Here is a 26,907-nt window from a genome sequence, read left to right on the forward strand (position 1 = left end):
TTTTAAAACAATTCATCTAGTACAATAAAACTCTAGAGAATTTATTTTTAAAAAAATTATATTATCATGAGTCATCTTTATTTTCAGTACACAAACAAACCGCGTGAACGAAGTAGATGGAAGAATTCGATGAAGTTAACGAGGTAGGAGTATGCTTTAACTGGACACTTCTCTAGCTCTGCACTTCTGCAGCTAGCCTAGCACCACACCAGCATTCACTACTTGCCACGGTACATAAGCACGAACAGGTCGATCTCGAAGAGGACCGTCGCCGGAGTCGGGTTTCCCAGCAGCTTGAACAGGGAGTAGCCGCGGGCCATCCTGAACTTGCCGGTGCCGCCCACCAGGGGGCGCTCGATGGTTCCGTTGAACCCCAGGACGGGGCCCTGCATGGACAGCGTGCTCCCCTCGTACTCGCCGGCGGTGAACACGTAGGTGATGCAAGTCAGGTAGTCGGCGCTCCCATCGACGTCGGTGCCGACGACGATCCCCTGATACCGCCCGACGAGCTCGGACGACCTGTCCCGGCCGACGCGCAGCTCGTCGTCGAGCACGCCCACGGACCCGAACGACGAGTTGGAGCCCCGCGGGGACGCCACCGCGGTGATCGCGGTCGCGTTGGCGCCCTTGAACGTCTCGTGGAGGTAGAGGTGGATGTGCGTCACGCCGCCGTCGTCTTCGCCGCCGCTGGATGCAAGAACGGTGGTGGTTGAAGACGACGACGCTGCCAGGATGATGAGGAGGAGGAAGAAGAGCGAGAACATCGGTGAGGAGGTGGCCATGGTGATTGGTGACTTTACAGCAGGCTTAGCAGCTGCAGGAAGAAGCCATGGTGTCCCGGGTCTATATAGACTTGACGCCGCTACCTGGCTGAGGCCTCCACTGCTCGACGCCGTCCCCTGGTAGTTGTTTCATCTCGATTATTCTGCAGTGCATTTCAAATTTTCAATTGTATGTACATCAGTTGTGCACTGCTCTGCACGTGTAAACGCGCGAAGAAGAAGAAGGTAGGTGATGCGAAGACTTGCGAACTGCTACCTTCCTGCAGCTGCTGGTTAGTCTGTAGAGTACACACACGCTAATTGTAATAGTTGTTCCAGCTTCTCCTGTTGATTAATTACTTAAATCACTACATGCTGATGATACCAACTTCATTAGCAGTTTCAGACTTCCTCTACTAATAAAAGAATCACTGCAAGAACGGTCTGCTTGCTTAAACAAAAATCTATCTAACATTCTAACTGCCGTGCCTTATCATAGCAGCTTAAGACTCCAAAATAATAAAAGAACCATTGCAATAGTCTACCATTCTAGCTAAGCCAGTTAACAACCTGACCAGGGTAGAGTCAGAGAGTAAGGTTTCACTTAATTTATCTATTCACATTGAGGGCCTTCCCAGAAACGAGTGCGCTCAAGCGGCGACATGTCCGCGTTTCTGCGACTGTCTTGTTCGTTTAAGCTTATCAGCCGAATCTGTCAGTTATTCAGCAGTGTTTTTCTTTCACAATAAATTAGCCAACAGTACTTTCTACCATGGCTTATCAGCCCCTCGACGACCAGTCACGCGCATGCTGGTGGGTCGGGTGTGTGTGATCAAGCATAAATATTCAAAACCAGATATATTTCTTTTTTTTTTTGTCAGCAGGGAGCCCCTACTTATTTTTTTACAGAGGGCAGTTCGACCTGCCTCGCTTGTCGCTTCCAAAGGCAGTTCGAGTTTCAATAATCACATCTAATGGTTGGAGAGTCAGGTTCCAGTTTATATAAATGGACTGCCAACAAGTTGAGCTTAAGGGGCACTCAAAGAACAGTTGCATGCTTGTCTCTTCACATGGATTATTCCAGAGGGCGCAATTGTAGTCATGATTGTAGAACTTGTCCAAAATTTTGTTGACTAGGGCTACATTTCGGTTCTTCATGTTGATTATATGCCCAATCCTCCTTCGGTTCTGCAGGCAGTCTCCCATACACCTAGACAGCTACACCTGTTCTATTAATACTCCATAGGCAATGCTTGCGGTGCCTGTCAACTTGTTTGATGATTGTTCGAGGCAATTGGAGGCTACACTACACATATAGAAAGTTGGTAGTGCTGAAAAAACCGAGTTGACCAAGATTAGCCTTCCCTGATAGAAAAGAAACATGCTGATTCCAGTGAGCCTTCTCTCAATCTTTGAGATCAGTGGAGGGGAGATAATCCCTCTTTAACAACGTGTGTATGCAAAGCATGTTCGTGAAAAAAAATGTGCACAGTATCACTAAGGCCAGTCTCAATAAGAGATCCGTGAGTACTATTAACTGCGCGGACGTGGTATAGTATAAATAGAGAGAAATGATAAAAGTTTCAGGGCACTCCCAATGCAAGACTCTATCACAGAGTCCAAGACAATTAATTACATATTATTTATGGTTTTTTGCTGATGTGGCAGCATATTTATTGAAGAAATAGGTAGAAAAAATAAGACTCCAAGTCTTATTTAGACTCCAAGTCCACATTGTTCGAGGTAATAAATAACTTTAGACTCCATGATAGAGTCTGCATTGTGAGTGCCCTCATGGAAATGACACTCATTTACACTATTTCCAACATCCAAGTGTCTCGAAACTGGGACACTAAACTTCCAATTGCACTAGCCTAACGACGCGGTGCTCTTCTCCCTCCTCTTCAGTCTTCACACACTTCTTTTTCTTTCCCAGCTGCCCCCGCCACACCAGCCACCGTCGCTGATCAGGCCACAAGCGCCCTCGCCGTCATCTTCAACGTCCACCTACCACTGCTATCGCTAAAATTCTTCTCTTCCCTAATGTTCATCCTCTTCTTTCTTCTCTCACCCCTTTCTCACCATGCTGCCTCGCCACCGCCACCCTGGATGACAGTGACCGCACGGGGACCTTACCGCCCATCTTCCACCTCCAGTGCCTTCACCCGCTCTTCCTGTCTCAATTGGAGAGGAGTTGAGTAGAGGTCTACTAGAGCCAACTAAAATTTCATTGTATATATACTTTTATGCATTGCATAAGTTGAGTTGATTCTAGAGGTACTTATAAATAGAGTCATCACTTTAGACTTTAGAGTCCGTGTTACAGCAAACAAGACAATACTGCATGCTCCGATATTTATCAACTGGACTCTGCGCTTGAGCACGGTGATGATGGCTGTGTTTTGTTGTGTTTAAACACAATACAAACACGAAAATATTCCAATAAATGCATTTGTAATAATTCCTTAAAGCACGGTATAGAAGTTGCATGGGTTTACAAGATAAGGATAAGGATATCCAGGCATCTTCCTTTCATGGTAGACATGAATGGTTTTCGAAGTTCCATGGGGTACCTCAAAAGTCCAAGAGCAGTTGTGGCAACACACGCTCTAGGTGGGTGGGTTCAATGACAGTACCATCCTCCGCTTCAGCGATAAAAGCAGAGCGTTGAATAGCCTCTGCAAGATAAATTTCAGTGAAATTACAGAAACGGAATTGCTTCTGCAACATAGTCAATTAGCTTGTAGTGATTTTTTTTTCAGAGGTGCAAACCTGAAACAAATATTCGCAGAAGTTCACAGCTGACTTTAAGAGCATTAGCATTGGCTGTCAGGTGAACATATCATGTCAGCATATCATGAACAAGAATAATGCAGAAACCAAAGAGTGATGATAGTTGAGTCAAATACATCTTTCGAACTCTTTCTAGTGTCAATTCTTCATCTCTTATAATAAAGAGAAAACTAGTCCCACAACTTACATTAAAGAAAACCATTTGTTCACCAAGATTCAACTTACGGATACTCTACCCCAAGTCACCGGCAGAATTAAGTCACCGAGACATAATAAAGACAAATACCAAAGTTAAAAGCCAGTTTTAACATAGTCTATGGGAACCTTATACCATCTAGTTCCAATCTAGACAAAAGAACAAAAGTTCTTCTTTTTTTCTAAAAAAAACATTACTCATGATGTTGTGGGAAACAACTCGAACCCTTGAACTACATTATTTTAGATGGAACACAGGGAAGGAGGCTCTTTTCAAGCTTGATTTCCCAGTTCAGTCATTCCTCATATATATATATAGAGCTGTCCATTACAATCCATCCAAGCAAACAAACAATTTGCATGTCTATTGTCTAACAAACCCAGCTCCAATCCTAACAATCAAGCCAAGCTAAAACTTGATAACAAGGCAAATAAAATCTTTGTTTGATGGCCTACGGTGTCTAGCACGGCCTTCTTGCAGCAAATGTTCAAATGGGTGCCCCCAAGTAACACATGAGACTCTACATAACCTAAGCATCAGTGCTTTGCGCAGACGTTCTTGAATGCTTGAGGCATGTAGGTGCAGTTACACAAGTCAATTCGTGACAAACAATGTAAAATTGTCTTACCCATTTCATATAGCTATTGCCAAATAAGATGATATAACATCTGTTGTAGCAATACAGCTCACACTTTGAAGGTATAAAACCTATCTACTTGGACAGAAAAAGGTGCTAAGCTAAAAGAATTTGTGTGCTCTAGGTGATCAAGATAAGTGTTTACTGTTACAACTACTAATCAGAGCAAATGGAAGACTGTTTGATGAATGATCAAACATGTTAAGTGCCTGGTTTGCCATACAGAAATCTACTGAGCTGGATTTATGCGACCCCTTAGAACCAAAAAACTTGACTGATGGGCATATGCTGCTGCCTTACTAGCCACCAATACTACAATAGTGATGCAGAACTATGTCGGAAGACAAAAGTTTAAGCACCAATTTTGCTTTATTAGTACACTTATATATAGGTCATGCAAGAGGACACCTTAGAAAGGGGGCAAACATTGGCTAACGGGTTCTTTGCAAACTGATGCCATTTAATTTGACTACACTAGCCACTAACACATGCACTTCCTGGAAACCGTTTCATGCCGCCAGCTCTAGTAATAAGGAAGAAAAAAAAAGACTCGCGTACCAGTTGTGCTCCGATTTCTCCTCGAGGTCTCTGGAGCAGGCTGAGGATTATTAGAAAATAAAGCACACAGGTCAGTAGAAGGGGAAATGGGTAGTAAAAAACCGCCTGAGAACATCTAGGTTACTGGGGTCCAATGAATCACCTCCGCGTCGATGTCCTCGTTGCCTCCACCGCCGCCCTTCCCCGCCCGCCGCCTCCACACCAGCTTGAAGATGTCGTGAATCAGGTCCTGCTCAAATCCCCAGAAGCGCGTCATCAGATGAATCGACACAACTTGTTGCATAACAAGAGTTTCGGCCGAAAGAAAAAATCAGAGGAGGGAGGAGGGTCGGTTGTGGTTGGGGCGAGAAACGCACCGGATCGAATGTCTCGGCAGCGGACGAGTCGCTCGTCGTCGCATCTTCGTCCATGGCAGGGCAGCCTGCGATTTCGCTTGGGCAGGGCAGCGGGCGGGGTGAAGGCTGAGGAAGGAGGAAGCGCACAGGACCACTGTGGGGGAGCACGCAGCAGGGACGGCAGCGTCACAATGGAAGGGCCTACACAATTGGGCCTCCGTGGGCCGTTCGACATGGACTTCGTTTCGAGGCCTGCCGACTCATGGAATGTTTGAGGTCGCGTGAGACTTCAATTTTCTAGCCCACTTGCATGGTTCTCCCAATTTCAGTAGCCCATGTACGCTAGGTCCAGATCTTCTTCTTCTTCTTTCTTTAAAAAAAAATGTATTTTACCTCCAACTATACACATCACCCAAGTTTCCTTCTCGGAGTAAGAAGAACCTGATATCCTACACCTTAACACCTCAAATTGTCTAGTACCCGACAAATCATACCGTTAGTTTGTTTTAATGACGATTTCTATCTATATGGTAAAACCGACCAGAATAGATCCTGACGATCAAATTTCCGACATACTTTTATTTCCGTTTTTAGAAAAGAAACTAATTCCACCTTTACCTATTTTGAACAGCGCGGGTGTGCTTCATTATCTTTTGGGTTCTCCGCTCCACACACCCTCATCTCTTGTAGGCTGATGTCAGCGCTGACGCATACAGAGAAAAAAAATATATTTATTTTAAATTACTATAACTTTTGAATGGTATATTTATTTTTAATTCCGTCTGCACCAGTGTGTTCTACGCGATAAGATGAATAAAAATAGATCCCACTTGTATATATTTCGAAGATTTTTTTCTAGTAATAATTTATGCGTACTAACTTATAATATATAACTTATAACATATAACTTATGTGAAAAACTTAAACTCAAGAGTTATCAAAACACAACTTATTTACAAAGAGTTATTAAACATAAATGAACAATATCGTCGTGTTCTACGCGACGAGACGAATAAAAATAGACCCTAATTACATTTATTTTCAAAAAAATATTTTAGTAGCAATTTATGTGTACTAACTTATAACACAAAGTTGAGTACAAAAGTTATATGAATTAATTTTATCATAGTAACTTATGTAGACAAGTTATATAGAACTACCTATGTACACAAGTTATTAAACACAAAAGAATAAATTAAACTTATAGCTTATGCCAGTGCAAACATGAAAAGTTATTAACGCACAAGGGAAAGAGTTAACTTATAACTTATACTACAATTTAGAAATACAAAAGTTATAAAACACAATTTATGTACATAATTTTTTGTATAACTTGTACAACTAAGTTATAGTTATAACTTATATGTTATAAGTACTTAGTACAGATAAATTATACTAAAACAAAGTTTTTCAAAACATATATAAGTGGGATCTAGTTTTGTTTGTCTCGTCACGCAGAAAACACCGGTGCAGACAGAATTGAAAATGGATAAACCGTTTAAAAGTTATAGCAAATTTAAATAAATGTTTCGCTTTTTAAAAATGACGTCGGCACGAAATCAGCGGATGCTCCTACACTGTGTCGGAGTTAAATCGTTCGCTGAGTTCATTTTAAATGAACGACCGCTCTGTAGTGGAATCGTGATGGTAAACCCCGATGTGGCGATGTGGTAAACTGAACTACGTTAACAATTGGAGAGGTTTATGACTTGTGTACTAACCGGTAATAATCCTTAGGACAGGTAATCTGTGGCATAAATTACCCGTAGTGAAAGTTTCAGACAACTCAAAAATGGTTGACAAGCTCCGATTCCTTTATTTGGCATACTCAAAATGGAGCCGGTTCCATGAGTGCGTCGCCACTATGATTCCTTTCGTATAGTACTCCCGCTGTCGACATGGGCAGACATGGCATATTGGCATGAGACACCACGATCCATTCATCATCGGATCGCGATCCATATAAACTGCTAAAGAATAGCTAAAGCTAGCTCCATCCACCATATACAGGTTCGAAATCTGCAGTCAGAGACGCGTGCAGCCGTGCATGCAGTGGCAATGCAGTGCCGTGCAACTTGGCAAGCACTGCACACAGGCCGGGACCGCATGAACAGAACAGCTGAAACAGTACTAGAAAGAAGCGGAACTACGGCGCGGAGGTGCGGGCGCTGTGTAGCGGTTGGAGCTGCGTCCTTCTCGAAGGTCAGGTCAGGTCTCTGCTCCCCGTGCCCTGCCTGTATGGGTCGGCGATCGCTCGGTAGCTTCCGAGATCTCAAGAAATTCGACGCGCTGCACTGCTCCTGCACAGGCACATCAATCAATATCCATATCGCCAGTCATCATACATGCGAGCGGCCCGCCGGACCTACGGACTCCCGTGTCGGCTATTAGCTTTTTGCTATGCTCCCCGGTGGGCAGTGGCGGGGGCACACAGACACAGCAGCACTGTGTGACAGTTGACCAAACGCGCGCCATCATCACTTGCAGTCCCCTGATCACTCTTTCTGCATGCGAGGCTGTACATGAACAGGACGTGTTTACCGTATATTTTTAACTATAATAGTTAGTGTCTAATTATAGACTAATTTGACTTAAAAAATCATCTCACAAATTATTTTTTAGCTGTGTTTTTAGTTTCGTAAATAATATATATTTAATACTTCGTATATATTTCTGAACATTTAATATGATACAGACCAAAGTTTATAAGAGGAAACCAAAGGGAACATAAAAATCACAACTTTTTTTTTATTTTTGACGAAACTGGAGGTGTCTGGGCCCCTACAGATATTTATTTCAAGGAAAACATATGAAGTTTACAGGGTCTGGGGAGGTTAAAAAAAGAATCACAACTGTTTCGTGCACCATCAGCATAACAGCGATCAGGTAGCTGGATTGGATATCACCTGCGAGCGTACTGGTGATGAAGGTTCTGGAAAGCAGGAAAGGGAATATATCGAGTCCAATCAAAGTATGGGGCCTTGCCTCTATAGTGTACACTACTCCTTTCCAAAAAAAATAATTATGAAATTTATGTCAGTCAAAATAACTTAAGTTTAATCAAATTTACATTAAAAAATATTAACATTTATGTTTCCAAACAAAAATTATTATAAAAATATATTATCTAACTAATCTAACAGTACTTATTTTATATCATAAATGATAGTTATTTTATATAAATTTAGTTAAAATTTAAACTGTTTAACTCTTTTAAAAACGAGAATTACATTCTTTCATAGATGGAGAAAGTGTTATTAAGCTCACACTAAGCTAGAGCTAGTCCCTTGTCCTGGAGACCACGATTTTAGAGGGTGTTTGGTTCCCCTTTTTTACCAAAAAATTTTGGGTTTTAATTCATTATTTTGCAAAACGAAATTAAACACTATGTAAAATTTTTAGCAAAAATGTTTTGAATTTTGGTCTCAAGAGGCTAAAAAAACTAAAAAGATCTTCAAGAGGCTCTCACGAGGGCGATAAATTCTGCATTTTGGATTGAACCCTGAAAATTTTGGTATTTTGTATTTCAGCACTTCAAAGTAATTAAACACCCCCCTTAGGGTAGGTGACTAGAGACTAGAATAGCTACGATATTTTTCTTCTTCTGCTCGCCAACTCGCCATGCATATGGCTGTCCTACTGCGATATCGATATTGCTAGATGCAGGGAAGAGGAGAGGCAAACGCTCGTTCTCGTCATTCCCCACATGGACCTACCATACCACACGCATCATGTAGCTGAGCAGGCGAGCAGAGATGACACTTTGTCGATACACTCAGTCATGTCACTACTGTTAACAGTAACATTATTAACAAATAAAGGTCTTGTTTACATCCATCTAAAACTAAAAACTTTTTAAGATTTCCCGTCACATTGAATCTTACGGCACATGTATGGAACACTAAATATAAATAAAAAAATAATTAATTATATAAATTATTTATAATTTGCGAGACAAATCTTTTGAGTTTAATTAGTCTATAATTAAATAATGGTTGTCAAATACAAACAAAAAAATTTCTATAAATTCCAGGTAGAGAACTAAACAGGCCACACTCCGCTGGAGACAGGGCAGACGGCAGCGTGGCTCGCGGCACAGTGCACAACTGATGCATGAGATTGTCGAGGTTGGTATGGTTCGATGCCGCCACTGTGCTCTGAATCTGATTATTGCCTGGTCTTGTCTATATTAGCCGAACGAAGAAACCGCAGCTCTCGATCTCTACTACCTTGTTTGGCGTCGTCTCAATCCATTCACGGCGGAGGTCGATCGGTCGGCGGGCTACACTGCACACGGCTACCTCATGACTATCCAGTTTTAAATTATGTATTTCGCCCTGTTTAATTTTGTTGGCATCGCAACCGATCGACCAACGCCAGTCGTTGCCGACCACTCGACCAGGCCATGAACTACACATAACACACTGGATGACTGGACATACACGCAGGCACACATGCATGCATGCAAAAGCAGCTGTGTTGACAAGACTTCTTGCTAGTTGCTAATGACCAAGTAATTGATCCACTTGAGCTAGCTAGGCCTTGTTTAGTTCCCAAAAAAATTTGCAAAATTTTTCAGATTCTCCGTCACATCAAATCTTTAAACGCATTTATAAAGTATTAAATATCGACGAAAATTAAAACTAATTGCACAGTTTGGTCGGAATTGACGAGACGAATCTTTTAAGTCTAGTTAGTATATGATTGGATAATATTTGTCAAATACAAACGAAAGTGGTACTATTCATATTTTGCAAAATTTTTGGGAACTAAACAAGGCCCTAATGTTCGAGGTGGCCGAATATTCCAAGCCCCCAGACTCTCCATGTGCCACCACCAGGATACTAGTACACATCTATTTTGTGGATGTAACTGCATGCCTGCCCACGATCTTACTAGTTAGTTACGGGTAGTCAGCTCAGCTAACTCGTGGCCGTGGCTTGCTCTGTTCGTGTGTCGAGCCTTCATGCATGCGCCTATGCCTTGTTTACTTCCATTTTTTTTTTGCAAAATAGAAATAGTAGCACTTTCGTTTGTATTTGACAAATATTGTCTAATTATGGACTAACTAGGCTCAAAAGATTTGTCTCGTCAATTTCGACCAAACTGTGCAATTAGTTTTTATTTTCATCTATATTTAATACTCTATGTATACGTCTAAAGATTCGATGTGACGAGAAATCTGAAAAATTTTGCAAAATTTTTGGGTAACTAAACAAGGCCCTAGTAGCTAGCTTCCCAGCTCCGTTGAAACCACGCACGAGTGGACGTGGTTTTAAGGTTTCAGCCGAAAACCGGCCACTTGTTTCTGACGTTTTCTTTTATACAAATTGTTTTCTGACATTGACATGGAATCTTGGAATCGTGTACAGTACAGTACCAGCTCGATCAACTTCAATTCTTCCAGCCTGCCTTGCCGAACTTGGCATTTTAGAAACAGGTGGTGCATTCGTTCAATCCTTTCACATTTATGTTGGTCAGACCGGTTCTTTCCCTTGTGGCCTTTTATAGCTTTATTATTTATATCCGTGCCAACGAGCGCTTAGCTAGTGTCCAGTGTATGTACACGGTTGCATCATTCTAATATTACTAACGGTCTGCATTTTTCTTTTGTTTCCGTTTATCTGATTAATCGCAGTGAACCCTTTGGTCTTAACAACGAACACTGGGCGATGTTCCTTTTGTCCAATTACTAGATATATATAGTAGATGCAGTGCGTTTCATTATATAAGTACAATTTCTCTCTCACACACGCATTTTCAAAATGTGATATAGAACGAGATTAGATAACTCTGAGACATGTACATTTCCTCTTTTTTTGTATGTCTCCACGCACCGACTATTTATTCTCTACTAGTAGTTGGTTATTAATGTATAGTATTTGCGCAGGCAGTCGGGGACGGAGAGAGTATTTTCTTGGCATACGTACTAGTTGAAGATATACTACACACACAATGCATGTTCGCACCTGTCTTAAATTAACAGAGTAATTAAGTAGAATCGGATGATGGTTTGTAGTGGTTGTGACTTAATTTGGACACAATAAACGCTACTCTTATTAGCTGACACTCCACTACATATACACATGCATCGCATTTGCATTTAGCAAGTTGCCTACTACGCGTCCACCATACTGGCCGATTTTCGAATTAAAGCATAAACACTTTAATTTGGCGTATCTCAACAACATTTGAGTTTGAATCCACACGAATAACGAGCTAGTAGCTCGGCCTGCTTGAGCCTTCAGAATAGTCCAGAATCTGATTGACTGACTGACTAATTAACTAACTAATTAATCAAATTAGAATATTTGATTACACAGGAACGTGGAGACGTGATTTAGCGCGAGCTTAAAAAACTATTTCCACTCTTGCACTGCTCCATGGATTCGGCCACCCGCGCGCAGCGACCCTCCTAGCTCTGTCAGCGTCTAATAATCAGCGCAATAATGCTTAATTAAACTCTATGCAACTCTGCAAGACACTCTCTCAGTTTGTCGCCTAGCTAGCAACTACGATTAGCCCGGCTTGATCGCCCAGACTGAACTAAACAGCCTGTTAATTTTGAGGTACAGAGTTCCAGACTGACATGATACTACTCCCACTCTCTATGTGAAAATCTACATACTAAAAAAGTCTATGTACTAAATAAAAGCTAAAATAACTTATAATTTAGAAGAGACAGAGTAATTTCTCAGATTTATTTATCATTTTTTCAGCATGTATAAGGCCCTGTTTAGTTCCCTACCCAAAATTTTTTCATCCATCCCATCGAATCTTTGGACACATGCATGGAACATTAAATGTAGATAAAAAAATAAACTAATTACACAGTTTAGTTAAGAATCGCGAGACGAATCTTTTAAGCCTAGTTACTCCATGATTAGCCTTAAGTGCTACAGTAACCCACATATGCTAATGACAGATTAATTGTGCTTAATAAATTTGTCTTGCAGTTTCCTGACGAGCTATTTAATTTGTTTTTTTATTAGTTTCTAAAAACTCCTCCCGACATCCTTCCGACACATCCGATGTGACACCCAAAAAATTTTCGTTCCCAATCTAAACAGACCCTAAATATAGAGGTATATTGGTGAGGTGCTGCGTGGTTGCTGTTTTCAATAGAAGGTGCGTACATGTGTCAACTCAATTGGTCATCCACCTCATCATGCAGTCATCAGCACCTGCGAAAATATCTGCAGCAGATACGCAGCTTGTTTCTTTGGTTAACCGCGCCAGTGGACAACACCGAAAGGATAACATTAATTAAGGCCTTGTTTAGTTCGCAAAAATTTTCAAGATTCCCCGTCACATCGAATCTTTGGTCGCATGCATGGAGCATTAAATATAGACGAAAATAAAAACTAACTGCACAGTTTACTTATAATTTGTGAGATGAATCTTTTGAGTCTAGTTACTCCGTGATTGGACAATGTTTGTCAAATAAAAACGAAATGCTACAGTAGCCAAAAACAAAAAATTTTGCCAACTAAACAAGGCCTAATTAACAATGATCCTCTGTTTTCTTTTCAAAAAAAAACAATGATCATCTGTACTGATACTGACAATGGAGATGCTTAACCTGAAGAACTTGGCAAAGCCTGCCGGCGCCATGTTACGGAAATGTCGCGTTAACAAACATAGAATCAATCTATTATATCTATACGATATACAAGTATTAAAATAAGCTCACGTTTACTGGAAGGGCTTAGCTTGTAAACTATGAAACTAATAAAAAAAACAAATATAGATTTTCTAACAATCTAAATTTAAAGTAAAAAACATGCCACTATAAACTTCAAGCTCTTGTACTAAACAAGCGCATCTTCAAGAAAAGACGCAAGAGACATTGAGATAAATAAAATTAGAGTAATTATAAAGTCCATAAAGAATTACAATCACAAGTTAAAACAATTACAATCAGAAAGCCATCAAACTATATATTATGCATGCACTGGAGGTAAAGTTATTTTTGCCATCAAGGTCATGTGCTCCCTCTCTCTCTACCACTGGATTCGCATTGAGAAGTATGCAAACACACATGTCAATGCGAATCTGCTTTGAGATATGTATTTACACACTTATCAATGCGAATTCAGTGATGGAGAAAGTGAAAGTATATGCCTTTGAGGAAAAAAAAAACTGCTTTCATGCACGGGAGCTATGCGAGTTGGAAACCGATACCTGGCCATAGCCATACACTAGCCTATGATAAATCATAGAACCACTTTGTTGGATCCACACGTACGAAGCTTTGCTAGTTGTCACTGACAGAGATGCAGCAGAGGTCGCCTGTTGCATAACCGGATGAGCAGTGTAGAAGGTTTGATTTGGTGCTGGAGAAGCAGTGTAGCGCTGGAGGCAAAATTTAAGCTGAACGGCGAATCATAAGAATATAGATTACACAACATGTTAGAGTTGCTCTAATGCATGCGAAGCATGGCATGCATGGATGATTAGCTCATCGAGAAAGGTGACAGAATCTTGTTATCGTAGTCAAGCCTGACCAGCAGAGTTAGACGGGGCTAGCCGCTACATCGTCAGCTGATATGCTCACGTCCACCCCAATCAGCCACGCCACACTGCCCACTAGCGTGAGAACGACTTCACCTCACCTGCAGCTGCAGGCCGAGATGATCCAGCTCCAGCTCCCCAGCGATAGGCAAGGCCGCTTTACAGGCTCACTCATCTTCAGCGTTCATGCGTTGCGCGTTTGCGTGCCCACTCCCCACAGGCCAACTCCTTTGACTGACTAAGATGGCAGTCGATCGGATAGTTGTTTCCCTTTTGCTTTTCAAAAGGAACGATCGACAGCGGAACATCGACCTAAACAAGCAACCAGGTTGTGTTTTCCTTGCTGTCTTGCCTACTTTTGTCCATAAACAATTTATCAGAAGCGGTAAAAATTTACGAAAGGCAGATGAAAGGAATATAGAATTTTCTCAACACATTTGTAACAAGATAAAAACTAATGTCCACACACTCGACACTCTAGCTCTCTTCTGTATCTACACAAACGTACGATACGACTGCTTGCCGTATTCAAAAGCCAAACCAAAACTTGGTGTATAGAGATAATAATCATATAATAAGGGGAAGAAAAAAAGAATACACTGCCCTACGTCAAAAGATCGCGCCAAATCGCACCTACTACAAACCCGACACGCGCAGCGACCACACCCGCACCTCGCCGTCGAAGCTCGCGCTGCACACCTTCCACTCCTCCTCGTCGCCGCCGCCGCCGTCTACACCGTCACCGCCTGCGCGGGACCGCTTCTGGACCGGCGGCACAGGCGCCGCCGCGACGGACCTGACGGCGGCGTCGTGCAGGCCGTCGATCACGGCGACGCACGCGTACCCCCTGCCGTCCGCGGCGCGGCGCCATGCCCGCACCGTCTGGTCCGCGGACCCGCTGACGACCAGCCCGCCCGGCGCGCACGCGACGGAGAGCACGGCCCTGCGGTGGCCCCTGAGCGCCCCGACCGCGACCATGTGGCTGGCGCTGTCCTCCCGCTCCCACACCAGCACGCACCGGTCGTTGCCGCCCGAGTAGAGCGCCTGGCCCCCGCACCCGACGGCCACGGCGTTCACCGCCGCCGTGTGGCGGGACAGCGTGGCGACCAGGTGGTATTGGTGGTGCTTCTTGCCGCCGCGCGCGCCGCGCCGGGACGGTGGCGGCTTGTTGTCGGGGCGGCGGGTCGCCCACACGCGGACGCGCTTGTCGGCGGAGGCCGTGTACACGGTGCCGTCGGGCGCCACGGCCACGGCGTTCACGGCGTCGTCGTGCGCCGGCAGCGACTGCAGGCACCGCAGCGACGGCAGCGCCCACACCTTGAGCGTCTTGTCCCAGGACACGGAGAAGAGGAGGCGCCCGTCGGCCGACGCCGCCACGCCCGACACGGCGTCGGCGTGCTCGATCCAGAGCCGGCGGTGGTGGCGCCGCACCGTCACGTGGTTGGACGGGACCGGGAACCGGCGGAGGCGATCGGACACCGTGGGGAGCGCCGCGGCGAGGCGGAGCCTGCCGGGCGACCGCGAGGACACCCGCCACACGCGCAGCCGCCCGTCCTGGTGGCCCGTCACGGCCGCGGCGCCGCCGATGCCGTGGAGGTGCGCCACGCACTTGACCGAGCCCGCGGCCGCGGCGGCGTCCGCGGCGTCGGAGGTGGAGGTCGCCTCCATCGTCGACAGGTCGTGGAGCGCCACGCACGCCGGCCGCGCCACGACGACGAGGCCGCCGTGGAGGGAGTCCCCCGCCGCCGCCGCGACGACGGCAGCGGACGACGACGCGGACAGAGGGAGTAGCGTGGTGACGTGGGCGAAGGACGCGGCGAGGCTGGCGCTCGTCGCTGAAGAGAGCGATGGGAGCGACGGGAGGGACGTCGAGGACGACGACGCCTCCGACACGGCCGCCGCCGCGGCGGACGACGTGGAGACGGTCGACGAAGAGGACGACACCGCGGTGCCCAGCTTGCTGCTGTTGCCGTTCCCCTCCCTGTCTCCGTCTCCGTCGCCGGTGCCGGTGCCGGTGCCCGTGGCCATGCAGAGGCGCGGAAGAAGCTGCATTTGGAGTACTATTCTCTGGCCGCGGCTGGCACAGCTGACAGCTCGAGACCTCGAGTAGAATGTGAGTGACTGGTCAGCCGCGGCTGCTCGACGGCAACGCGAGTCTATTTGTACAAGGCGGGGGGTGCCGCGGGACCGGGCATCCGACGGTCGGGGCCGCGGCAGCACGTGTGCGAGGAAACCTTGGACGGTCCAGATGGACCTGATGTGACCCGTCGGCACGCGGTCGGGACAAGGTGTCGGAGGCCGGAGGCGGGTGTCCGGACGGCGACGGTGAAGGCGCTTGCTGTGACCTGTCACCTGTGAGTCGCTGCCGTGTCAATGTGCGATGTGATGAACGGGTGTGCGCGCTTCCTGCGAGTCCCGATCAAGCTGACACAGATGTTGGTGCACTGTCGGGTCGAGGCAGAGTATTGCATGCCGTGTGAGTTTTTTTTCAGTCAGTCGGTATGAATCTTTGGAACGATTTACTGCGTTGTGACATCAAAAATCACTGTGAATTTGTGCTTCGCAAATGGCGCAAACAAGTTCTTCAACGTTGCGGTGGCCAGCGACAGTAACTGATTTCAGATTTCAAATGTCAATAAACAGTCATGTTCACTGTCAGCGGTTTAATTTCCGTCCCGTGTCCCGTGCCTCCTGCCCTAAGTCCTCGGTACATGTCGAAGCTAGTACTAGCTAGCAAAGCTAGTCGCAATTGTAAACACATGCCCGAGACACCGATCTTGGCCTTTTTGGGAGTAGAATACTTCTGAAATTTGATGCGCATGCAAGGATGCAGCTCAATGGGGGTTTGGTCAGCAGCTATATACATACTACACTATGCAACACAGTTCAGTCATCAGTCATGTGTGTATGGATGATGGAATAAGCCCTAAGCTAATGCTCACTCACTTTGCAAGGTATTGTGGCCGCAAGTAGTATATGTAATAGTAGTAAAATATTGGCCGCAAAAGTGCAAAACTAAATAACTAGTGTTCCATAAAAAAAAAGGATGGTTATGATCCAGCATGTTCAGATAAAAGCAAGCAACAACAGATTTGGAGAATAAAATCTTGCAAAGCGACGCCCCCCAAAATGGTGGAGGGGTTAGAGACAAACTTTCTCGGAAAAAAGAATAGTTTTCAGGACAAACTCTTTGCGCTTACGATTCGAACAGAGACAAGATTGCAGCGTAGTGTTGCTCCTGCTGCAGAAACTAGCTAGTGTCCTGAAACGAGAGTAAAACAAGCATTACGACAGCCAATTCAGCTGTTCCACCAAGAGCTATATGACGCGTGCCACCAATAACACAGTGCTTACACGTTCCAAAAAAGGGCTTTCGTCTTTGATCCAATCCCAGCACGTTCTGCCCAAAAGCACTGGATTGATTAGAGAAAGATTAGCCTCCAACATGCATGTAATAATGGGAGAAAAAGCTAAGAAGGCAGCGACAGATCTCAGATAAAATATGTTGAGTGAATATGATGTACTGTATGTAGCTCACTCCCAGCACTCTCAGAAAAGGCAGATGTGAGGATCATGGCCCAATCTCTGCTTGTTCCCCAACTGCTATACGATCAGAGCGCTCCGGCCACTTAATCTTAGAGCAAGTTTAATAATACAGCCCACTTGCTGGCTGTAAGGTTTCTTGCAGCCTTCTTCCAGCCCACCCATACAATAGTTAGCTATTCACTATTAATACATGGCCCACTTGTCTCTCTCACAAAGTTTCTTGGTTCTTGTGCCCAGGCTGGCTGTAAGCTTACAGTCTGCTTCTCCTCTCTCTCCTCCCTTCTCTTCTCCACCTCAGCATCTAGCCAGCTTACAGCCCACTATAATACTTGCTCTTAGGCAAGCAAATTTAACAGGTTTTAATTTGGGCATGCAGCTGGCCTGCTAGCTGCTTTGCGCACTCTTGCTCTTGGTCCCCCGCCACCGCCAGCTGATCTGTAGCCGCCGCCCTAGAATACAATTACATGTTAGGTTTAGTGTGTTAGCCTATGAATTCTTCAGCTCGGATCTCAAAATGTTCGGCGTTTGCAAAGAAAATTAGTCAACTTGTGAAGCAAGTCGGCCGGCCCTGGAATGGCGCTGCGAGGGTGCAAGGAATATCATGGCGCGAGCCTGTCGTTTGAGTGGAGAAGCGGCAAAGAATATGTGTTATCCATGATTATCCCCCTGGTCTATACTTCCTATGTCACACACTACTTTCTTTTTCACTTTTTCTTGAAGAAAATGAACTTGCTTTTCAAAGCTTGGATGTGTATTATCTGAAAATCGAGATTGTTGCCGATTCGCCGGTTCAGAGATTAGGCTTCTCCAATTTGCTATCCTGGCCATTGGATTCACCAATTTGCCAAGAATAAGAGCTATTTTGATTATTATCCTGCCATTTTGTTATTTTTAATCCAGTTTTTATCTATTTCACAAATCCAGCCCTGTGGAATGACCATCTTGCCATTTATATATTTACACTATCCAAATTTCACGCCTTTTCTCGAAGAAAGCCACGCCGCCGCCACTCGTTGAGAGAGTATGACTTTCTTTAGGAAGTATGACTTTAGGAACAAGGAGTATTCAATAAAGGGTCACCTCGAATAAGATTAAGAGCCCAGTTGCCTTGTGAGGTACCGAGAAACCATAGAAATAGATGAAGCAAAGTTTCTTCATATATAATGTTGTGCATATAATACTCCATATAATACACAATCCAAAAGATGGGAGGTCCATATTCTGATATTCTCTTTCAATAAGTCTCTTATGCTGAGCCTATAGTTTAGAAGTAAGCAAAATAAAATATTATTCTTATATTGACATAATCATTTCCAAATCTAATTGAAGGCATGGTGTACCGTTGAATGCCCAATAAAATATTTATATGCCTTTGCCGAAGAATTAAATGCAAACCATGAGAAATCTTTCAATTTTTGATCAAAAGCTTGTACCGAAAGAGGTAAGTGGAACAAGTTATGTAAAGTTGTACTATTCTTTGCTCCTTGAAAACATCAATCCCTTATTCTTGGCAAAGGAATAGAACTCATGGTATACTTGCCTCCCCATAATTTTTCCCAAAACAGACATAGTATGTAATATATATATTTCAGATAAGAAATCTACCCACAAGAGGTTCAGAGCAAACCTTTTGTTTACATGGATTAGCAACTTATCATTCTGATAGTTTTTTCCGGAACTAGATGGACCCTAGGTGTATTTCCCTACTAAGACCCCCTTTTAGATGTGGGAAATGTTTCCTTCACATTCATTTCCAAAGAAAAATCATAGGGGAAAACATCCACTCAATCAAATCTCTTTGTTTCTTATGTCCTACTGCCTCCGTCCTCTAATATAAGAATATATATATTAAACAATCCTATCTAATAATGCTAGTTATGTATAATAAATATTAATGTTTTTATTTATATATTTAATCAAACTGAAAAATGTTTAATTTCTTAAAAACTAAAAATGTTATTTTCTTATTTTAGGACTGATGGAGTACTTTACAGTGGACTCGCCTAAAGAGGGTAGCTGTCGATATACTCCGTGCTGATGGAAAGAACATTGGACATGCATGGACAATCGGTGATTACATGGCGTTTGACTAGCGCCAACCTGATCGGTCGCGCTCGTTTCCAGCAATGCAGGCGCGTCAGTTAAAAGATCCACTTGCGTACGTGGAGCAGGTCACAGCAGCGTTGAGCAAGTGGCCACTCTTGTATGCTAACATCGGTTTCAAGCGACATCTGCTGATGATACAAGTATATGTGTATAGAACGAGCCACGGTCGTAACGACGGCGACGTGATCGATCAACGTTGAAATATGTACTCCTCTGTTTCTGTCACGGAAAGCTTTCACTCATAATATCCGTGCCAATTAAATATTTTTAAGTTTAATTAATTTTATAGAAAAACATCAATATTTATAATATAAAATGAGTATCTTATTTAAAATATATTTTATGATAAATTTAATAATATTAATTTGGTATTATAAATCTTAATATGTTTTTAGAGATTCGATCAAAGTTTTAAAAGTTTGACTTATGACAATTCTACAAGTTAAAGTTTTTATGGAAAGAGAGTATGTATATACAATGACGGAGCCACCCTATCGGCGGGGTGGGGCGGCCGCCCCAGCTACCAACGGCGTCGTCCAAGACCCCCGAACCCCATCTTCTTCCTTAGCTTCGGCTACCGGGCTACCGAGGAGAGGCCGCTCCGCCGCAAGAAGACCACTGCCGCCGAGCGAGAGCGAGCCGCAAGCACTGAGTATCGAAGAAGACGATGTCTGGTTCTACTAGGTAGTGGGGACTAAGCCTTTTTTTAAGATTAGCCCAAGGGTCCAACAAGGGTCCAATTTGGCTCCCTAAATCTCCAATCCAGCAACACGGTCTGGCTCTCATGCTTAGCGTCCCGAACCCCCAATTCCGTATTAACGCAAATGCTCTGCCACCATTGCCAGGCACCGCCCGCTGCAAGGAATCAGCCACGCGCTCGCTGCCACCCTCGCCGGCCGCTGCTAGGCGCCAGCGCGGCACACTGCTCGTCCGCTCACCGCCATCGCTAGGTCGCTAGGAACCATGGAGGGAGGAGAAGCAGAACTTGGCAGGGGCAGCAGCTTTGCCACTTACTTAATTTATTTTGCAAATTTGAGGTAACATTTTTTACAATCGTAGTCGATGCATACTGTGCGATTTGTGCCATAACTAAGCTTTTTCGTTCATCTTCATATTAGAACTCGCCCCAGCTATAATTTTTTTCTGGCTCCGTCATTGTGTATATATACTCATCACTCTCGTACAGTATGTAGCACGGCCCGATCGTTGTTAGACAAGTGGTGTTTCTGATTGAAAGGGGGGTTTGAGTATTATGAATCGCGCGCGCGAGCGTGACGTAATAAGCCGACCCCATTGACGCTGGGTCTGCTGATGAACCAGCCAGGGAAGCACGCCGCAGTGACGACGTTTTCTCTTTCTCTCAAAAGCATGTTGGTCCTCCAAATCGATCATTCATTCACAGCAGGCTCTGACGAGCAAGGGGGGCGGCGATCGGTAATACTATTGTCGAGTGGTAGGGCAAGTCAAGTCAAGGGCCTTGCTCTGCTGTACCGAGAAGAACTAGTACTCTTGGATGCAGGTTTGTGTACGCGGGGAACAAATTGCCCAAATAATTGCAGTTAGGAATCATCGAAAGGGAAAAGAGTCGGAAAATTGTGGCCTCCTCGTACGGTCTCTAGCTACTGATGGCTGTCGGTATCATGGTGTTGGGTCCGGGCTGTCATTGGGTGTGATAGATCAGAGGGCTGTCCAGGTGGCGAACGCAGCATGCATGCAGGCAGAGGCAGAGTAGGTCAAGGACTGCATCGAGTAGGGATCGAGGGGCCTGAAAACCTTTTTGTTGTGCACGCAGACAGTCAACCCGCCGCGCCGCACGGCACATGTACGTGTGCCTGCCCGTGGCGTGCTCATCGATCACGATCAGGCAGAGGTAGACAGGTACTACTAGTAGTAGGCCCCGTCCAACCGCAGCAGAGAACACCTGGCCTCGCCTCGTTGGGCGACAATACTCTCCTACGCCCGCCGAATTGGAGCCGAGCAACGCGTCGTCTACTGCCGTGTTTGCTGCACCGTGTCGTTGGCTGCTGTACTGTAAAGCGCCGTGGTGTGCGGATCATGATTGGACGGGTGCGTTTTGTCCCGTCGGTTGTCTGGAAAATTTTGAGAGATCCATCCGGCGGGGGGCCGGAAACGGGAGAGCATCGGTGCACCGGCCGGACGCGCGTACCTCTACGTCGTTTCCGTCGACCGTCCATCGGCTCCGGCGTCGCGCGTGAGGTCACTCGGGCGGTGAGGTGTCGTCTGGTGGCCATCCGTCCGTGTCTCGGACACGTTACGTACGTGCTCCCAGGCCAGCAAGTTTAGAACGGGCGAGGCGAAAAAAAGGGGATGGCTGGATGCCCGGATGTGGCCTAGCTCCACGATCGACCAGAATGCGCGCCTGCCGCACGCGCACGGCGCGCGGTACACCGATGGTCGCCTGCTCTGATTCATAGCCAACGCAGCCATATATAGCGACGTGCTCGTCGACGTGATACACGGACCCGCTCCAATCTCCATATGCATATGATTGGCATGTTGAATAGAGATGATCGCTTCTCCTGTGGGCGCGAGACATGGATCGTACGTTGTCGCACGTTGACGCTGGGGGATGGCACGCAGCGCCAGAGAAAAGGAGATGAAGAAGAAGCACACAGAAGTTGACATCGATTCTGCTAGCTTTGCTTCGTTTCCAAGCGTCGTTCGTTGCTTCCACTCGTCTTTTATGGGTGATACTCCTTTATATATATAGCGCCGACGACGGACGCAGTAAAAACCAAAGCAAAAGCAAAAAGCAACAGATCCAAGGCGTCAAGGTGACATTCCTCGAGTGTGTGCGCGAGAAGGCGACCTGTGCGCAAATGTTTTCGTAAACACGATTGACGCGTGATATAGACACATAGTACCACGAATCATGCATAAAAAACATATACAAAAGCGAGTCTCAAAATGCGGTCGATCGGTTTTGATTTCCTCGTAGTACTAGAATCCAACAGCCGTCGACATCGTCGCGTTCGGTGCGATTTTGTTTGCCTTCGCCGGCGGCGACCATCATAGACGCTGAACGGTGCGTCCAGCGTCCAGGTGGCGGCCTCGCAGGTGGTAGGTCAAGTTTCGCATCATCAAGGCAGAGGGACCCGAAGGAAAATTGTGTAGTACGATGAACACCAACCAACAAGCTAGAAGAAAGTAGGGAAAGGCTCCATTGCTGCTGGCCGGTGCTCTGCTCGGTGGTGCTCCATCGAGTGGGGCTGCAGAGTGCAGACAGGAGGGCGAGGTCAGGTTCAGGTAGGCCATAGGCCACAGCCCACAGCAGGCAATGGCAACACCTGCCCCGGCCTCGTTGGACGCCGCCCGAACGAAATGGCCCTGCAGAGACCACCGTAGGTTGCGTCGCTTTCTCGCGCCATATATATGCCGTGCTCCTGCGAGCGTCCCTGCCGGTGCTGGGCCGCTGAGCTTCCAAGGAATTAATCGATCGAACGGTTGGTGTCAATGGCAAGAATGATGAGATGGATCGGGAGGACCGTTTGGCGCTAGTGAGATTTCGCTGCTGTCGTCTCCCAAAAGAAGGATGATGGACCCTGAAATGGGAAAAGCTAGCGGTTGTGGTTCGTCTCAACTGCTCGACAGATCGAGTCGTCTTTGGGTCCGGCCTAATTGCCGTGCTTAATTTCTTCGGCCCCTGCCATATCTAGGGCTGAGTTAAAGGTGGTGGTTGCCTTTCGTGTCTGTCTGGTTGCTGAGTTTCCATTTCCAAAGAGAAATTGACGCCGGCGAGCGAGAAGGCTTGGCGCCTCCGTCCTTTCGTCAGCGTGGCGTGCCCCATTGCCATTGCCACTTGGCCCCATAGCCCAGCCCATACAGTAGCAGCTGTGATGACCTGCTTGTCATCACCGCACGAGGCGACGATAGACGGTACTGTACTAGACGTTGGGCACGGGTTTAGTTGAGTCACCAGACGAGGACGACTGTACTAGACGTGATGGTATCCAGATTCCAGATGAGGGGATTTCTCCGGAGTGCATGTGGTGTCATGCCTCACGCGCCCTCGTTTGCAAGGCCATGGCAGCGCCTTTTTTTGCGCGCAGCACAAAAATGGGCCGGGACGAGCGGCCCGGAGATGATGGCCGGTGCAAAGCAAAGGGATGGGCCTCCACCGCCACGCCTGTGACCGTCACTAGCCCTACCTACGCGGCGCACCCATGCGGCCATGCGTGATGACTCCCGAGTCCCCCCACCATGTGCGGCTTCCCTTGGGCACGTAGCACGGTGAATGAACAAGTCAATGAACTAGTAATAAGAACTACAAATTTTATTGATGTCTTGGTTGTACGGAAGGGATGTCTTGAACGTAATATAACAATTGGAAAGTGAGGAACATGCCCTATCAGTAGCATTGTTATCTGACTAATAATATCTCTGATTGCTTCTATCAATGGACGAGATCACCACTTTAAAAGATGCCTGCTGTAAACAGGTATCGTTTAACAAAACTATCCGTTGAACGAATCTTCCTTGAGATTAATGCAAGTGCTAGCTGAGATGTTTGTGTAGATATGCCATAAAAACACCTTTAAATCTTTAACAGAAATAAGGAGAAAATAATAATAACATATTCATGTATGATTTTAAAAAACCAATATAACTTTGGTATCCCGTTTCAAACACCCTTATGAGGAAAAATTAGAGATACGACATAAATATTAACTCCCCAAAAAACCTTAGGGGGGGGGATATGAGGATATGTTGCTAAAACTCTTGTGAAACCTAATGGGAAAATTAGGAGAAAATATGACTACATATTATAGGTATTCCCTCTTATATAACTCATATGAAAAACCCTTACAGGAAAAAACCATAAATGAGTTGTGAGGGCAATGTGTCTCTTTCAATTTCCCAAAAAACCATAATGGATATAGCAAAAAATATGCACATGTCCTTATTTGAATGTAGAGGCAAGAGTGGTAGAAAACAGAAGTTATTGGGCCCATATAAGAGGCGGGTAACACCTCCCCTTGTGGCGCCACTAGGGTCCATCTTCAGTGAAAATCCACCAAATGCACTTCAATCCATTCTTAGCCATTGGATAAAGTTTATGTTTTCTCTGGATAGAGGATATGCAAGTTATATCGATTGATGTTTTCATATATGATGTTCACATGATTTTCATGTAGTATAAATGGAATATTCTATAATTATGTTGGAGTATTCACATAATACTCATGAGATGTACCATAAAGGTGGCTTATATAGTATCCATGTGATGTTCTTTCTATTTTTTCTCTATTACAAGCCTTTTAATTTTTTTTTCATTGTGCTTTATTCTATCTTTTATCATTTTTCTATTTTTGTTATTTGTTCATTCATTTATGTTATTTTATCTTTTTTCTGTGTAGCATAATAAGACCATTCTCATACTATTTTAGAGGTATAATATAAATTATTGTTACTTTATTTTTGATATGTTTAGTGATTTAAAATTTTTCATTACATTTGATGGTCTATGATTTATTTTATAATGCTTATGTAGTATACATGTGATGTATTTTATGTTATTCAATCTATGATGTAATTCTGATGTCTAGTAGTATACATGTAATATTCTAATATAAATTTTGTGATGCACGTAGTATGCATGTAAAGTTCTATTTTTGTGATGTGAAGTTCTTTTTTTTTATTTTCCCCGGTTACATGTTTTTTTATTGTTTTTTGTTGACTCGTTATGCACATATTATAAATATTTGAGTGTGAGAATCGAATTTCTTTGATATATTTTAGGTTGTCTGGCATGTGATGTCCTATGTGTTTGTTTTATTATGGTATCTTTGTTTTGCATTGTCCCATACTATATTATATTTTTTTGTTCCACTTATTTTATTCTTATTTATATTTTTTAATTTATTTTCACGGTCAAATGACCTTTTTTCCCTTTGTCTTATCCTTTTTTATTGTTTGTTTCCCTATTATGTAGTTTTACTCTTTTAATTTCCTATATTTTTATAAGTTACATATGGTGTTTGTATAGAATACATGTGTTGTTGTACGATATATTTTACGATATTCACATAGGCCTTGTTTAGTTCCAAAATATTTTGCAAAATCGACACTGTAGCTTTTTCGTTTGTATTTGACAAATATTGTCCAATTATGGACTAACTAGGCTCAAAAGATTCGTCTCGTCAATTTCGACCAAACTGTGTAATTAGTTTTTATTTTTGTCTATATTTAATACTTCATGCATGTGTCTAAAGATTCGATGTGACGGGAAATTTGAAAAATTCTGCAAAATTTTTTAGGAAGTAAACAAGGCCATAGTACAATATATGTTTAGTATTTCATGATTATCTTTGAGTTTTCGTATAATACTTATGAGATGTGTGATATATCTTTCTCGAACTTAAATGGTTTCATATGTTCGTATAGTATACTTGTTGTGTTGTTCAATGATAAATCAACCACATCTGTAAACATATTTTCAGGGTTGTCAACTTAAATGAGTCGCACCTAAAAATCAATTTCCAAGACTGGTTTGGTTTAAACAAAACCACCACTACAAATCTATTTAATTTTATGAAATTTTCTGCCATATTTTAAATCTTGGCTTCGCACCAAGTTCAAATTTCAGACCGTATTCTATTTCATTCAAAATAACTCCGTATGTTGAGAACAAATATATGCATACATTAAAGTACTAGTTAATGCACACTTAATTTACAAACTATTAACATCGTGCTTCGTGTTAACAATAAAGAGAAATGCATATAACTCGAAGCGCAAAGAGCCTTGCACTTAGGGTATTTTGCATACCCGGAAATCCGATCATGGAAATAGCCCTTCTTGTTAGTCACCTCGCACATTCGGAACTTGCAGAAATCATTTTGAATTTCTCGAGTTTCTTTTGGTCAATCAAAGCAAAGAGAACAAACGTACGATGATGTACAAAAAATATTGAAAAAATAGATTAGATCAAAATTAATGATCATGTATATGAATTCAAAGTTGTTCAATGCTTATGAGATAACCTATTGACTTATTATTACTCTTCTGGGTTATTGTACTGTAGCACCCATTTGTTATAAGTCATCAACATACATAGTACCCTCCAAGCACTCTTTCAAGAGATTACTTCAACGCACTTTAAGGCGGTGACATGCAAAAAATGATACAGTCAAGGGCATTGTTCTATCTAATCAGTATGCTCGATATTTAGAAGTAGAACCGTGTTCATCTTCTTTGGCTTCTCATTATGATATGATCTATGTATCCTATTATGTGCACATGGATTTCTTTTATACGGATTACTACATACATAGTTCGTATGATATAATCCATAGAATAATTAATGGTCAAAGTCAAAATGTTCGAATATTAGTTGAGCGTCTAAAGAAAGAAGTGAGTGCAAAAAAATACTATTAGTCCCATGAATATTCTGAAGAACGAGGTGACTATGCTCGATACTGTACGTGAGACGAGGTCGCG

General features: G+C 44.0%; 3 protein-coding genes across 4 annotated transcripts; all 3 read right to left on the bottom strand.

Moving 5' to 3' along the window:
• LOC8058731 (dirigent protein 21) lies at positions 55 to 1,462 on the bottom strand. The gene has a single exon (XM_002448012.2). It carries the CDS (start codon positions 780 to 782, stop codon positions 219 to 221), a length of 564 nt encoding a protein of 187 aa, XP_002448057.1. The 5' UTR covers positions 783 to 1,462; the 3' UTR covers positions 55 to 218.
• LOC8058732 (protein MHF2 homolog) lies at positions 2,290 to 5,444 on the bottom strand. Of its 2 annotated transcripts, XM_021462366.1 has the most exons (6): positions 5,302 to 5,444; positions 5,088 to 5,174; positions 4,946 to 4,985; positions 3,534 to 3,587; positions 3,335 to 3,439; positions 2,290 to 2,935 (listed from the first exon to the last, which is right to left on the bottom strand). In XM_021462366.1, exons 1-5 carry the CDS (start codon positions 5,353 to 5,355, stop codon positions 3,336 to 3,338), a joined length of 339 nt encoding a protein of 112 aa, XP_021318041.1. In that variant the 5' UTR covers positions 5,356 to 5,444; the 3' UTR covers positions 2,290 to 2,935; position 3,335. The 2 variants fall into 2 exon arrangements, with proteins under 2 accessions (XP_021318041.1, XP_002448058.1); XM_002448013.2 differs by having other exon boundaries at positions 2,295 to 3,439.
• Positions 14,202 to 15,977, bottom strand: LOC8058733 (protein JINGUBANG). The gene has a single exon (XM_002448014.2). The coding sequence runs from the start codon at positions 15,844 to 15,846 to the stop codon at positions 14,431 to 14,433; it is 1,416 nt and encodes a 471-aa protein (XP_002448059.2). The 5' UTR covers positions 15,847 to 15,977; the 3' UTR covers positions 14,202 to 14,430.

This window comes from Sorghum bicolor, chromosome 6, assembly GCF_000003195.3.
Source record: "Sorghum bicolor cultivar BTx623 chromosome 6, Sorghum_bicolor_NCBIv3, whole genome shotgun sequence".
In the NCBI taxonomy this organism is placed as follows: Eukaryota; Viridiplantae; Streptophyta; class Magnoliopsida; order Poales; family Poaceae; genus Sorghum; species Sorghum bicolor.

Coding starts and splice junctions, on each gene's coding strand:
- LOC8058731 (XM_002448012.2), bottom strand. CDS start 782: ATGGCCACCTCCTCACCGATGTTCTCGCTCTTCTTCCTCCTCCTCATC.
- LOC8058732 (XM_021462366.1), bottom strand. CDS start 5,355: ATGGACGAAGATGCGACGACGAGCGACTCGTCCGCTGCCGAGACATTC. Junction 4,986..5,087: donor ACGAGGACATCGACGCGGAG/GTGATTCATTGG, acceptor AATAATCCTCAG/CCTGCTCCAGAGACCTCGAG. Junction 3,588..4,945: donor GAGAAATCGGAGCACAACTG/GTACGCGAGTCT, acceptor TTCACCTGACAG/CCAATGCTAATGCTCTTAAA.
- LOC8058733 (XM_002448014.2), bottom strand. CDS start 15,846: ATGCAGCTTCTTCCGCGCCTCTGCATGGCCACGGGCACCGGCACCGGC.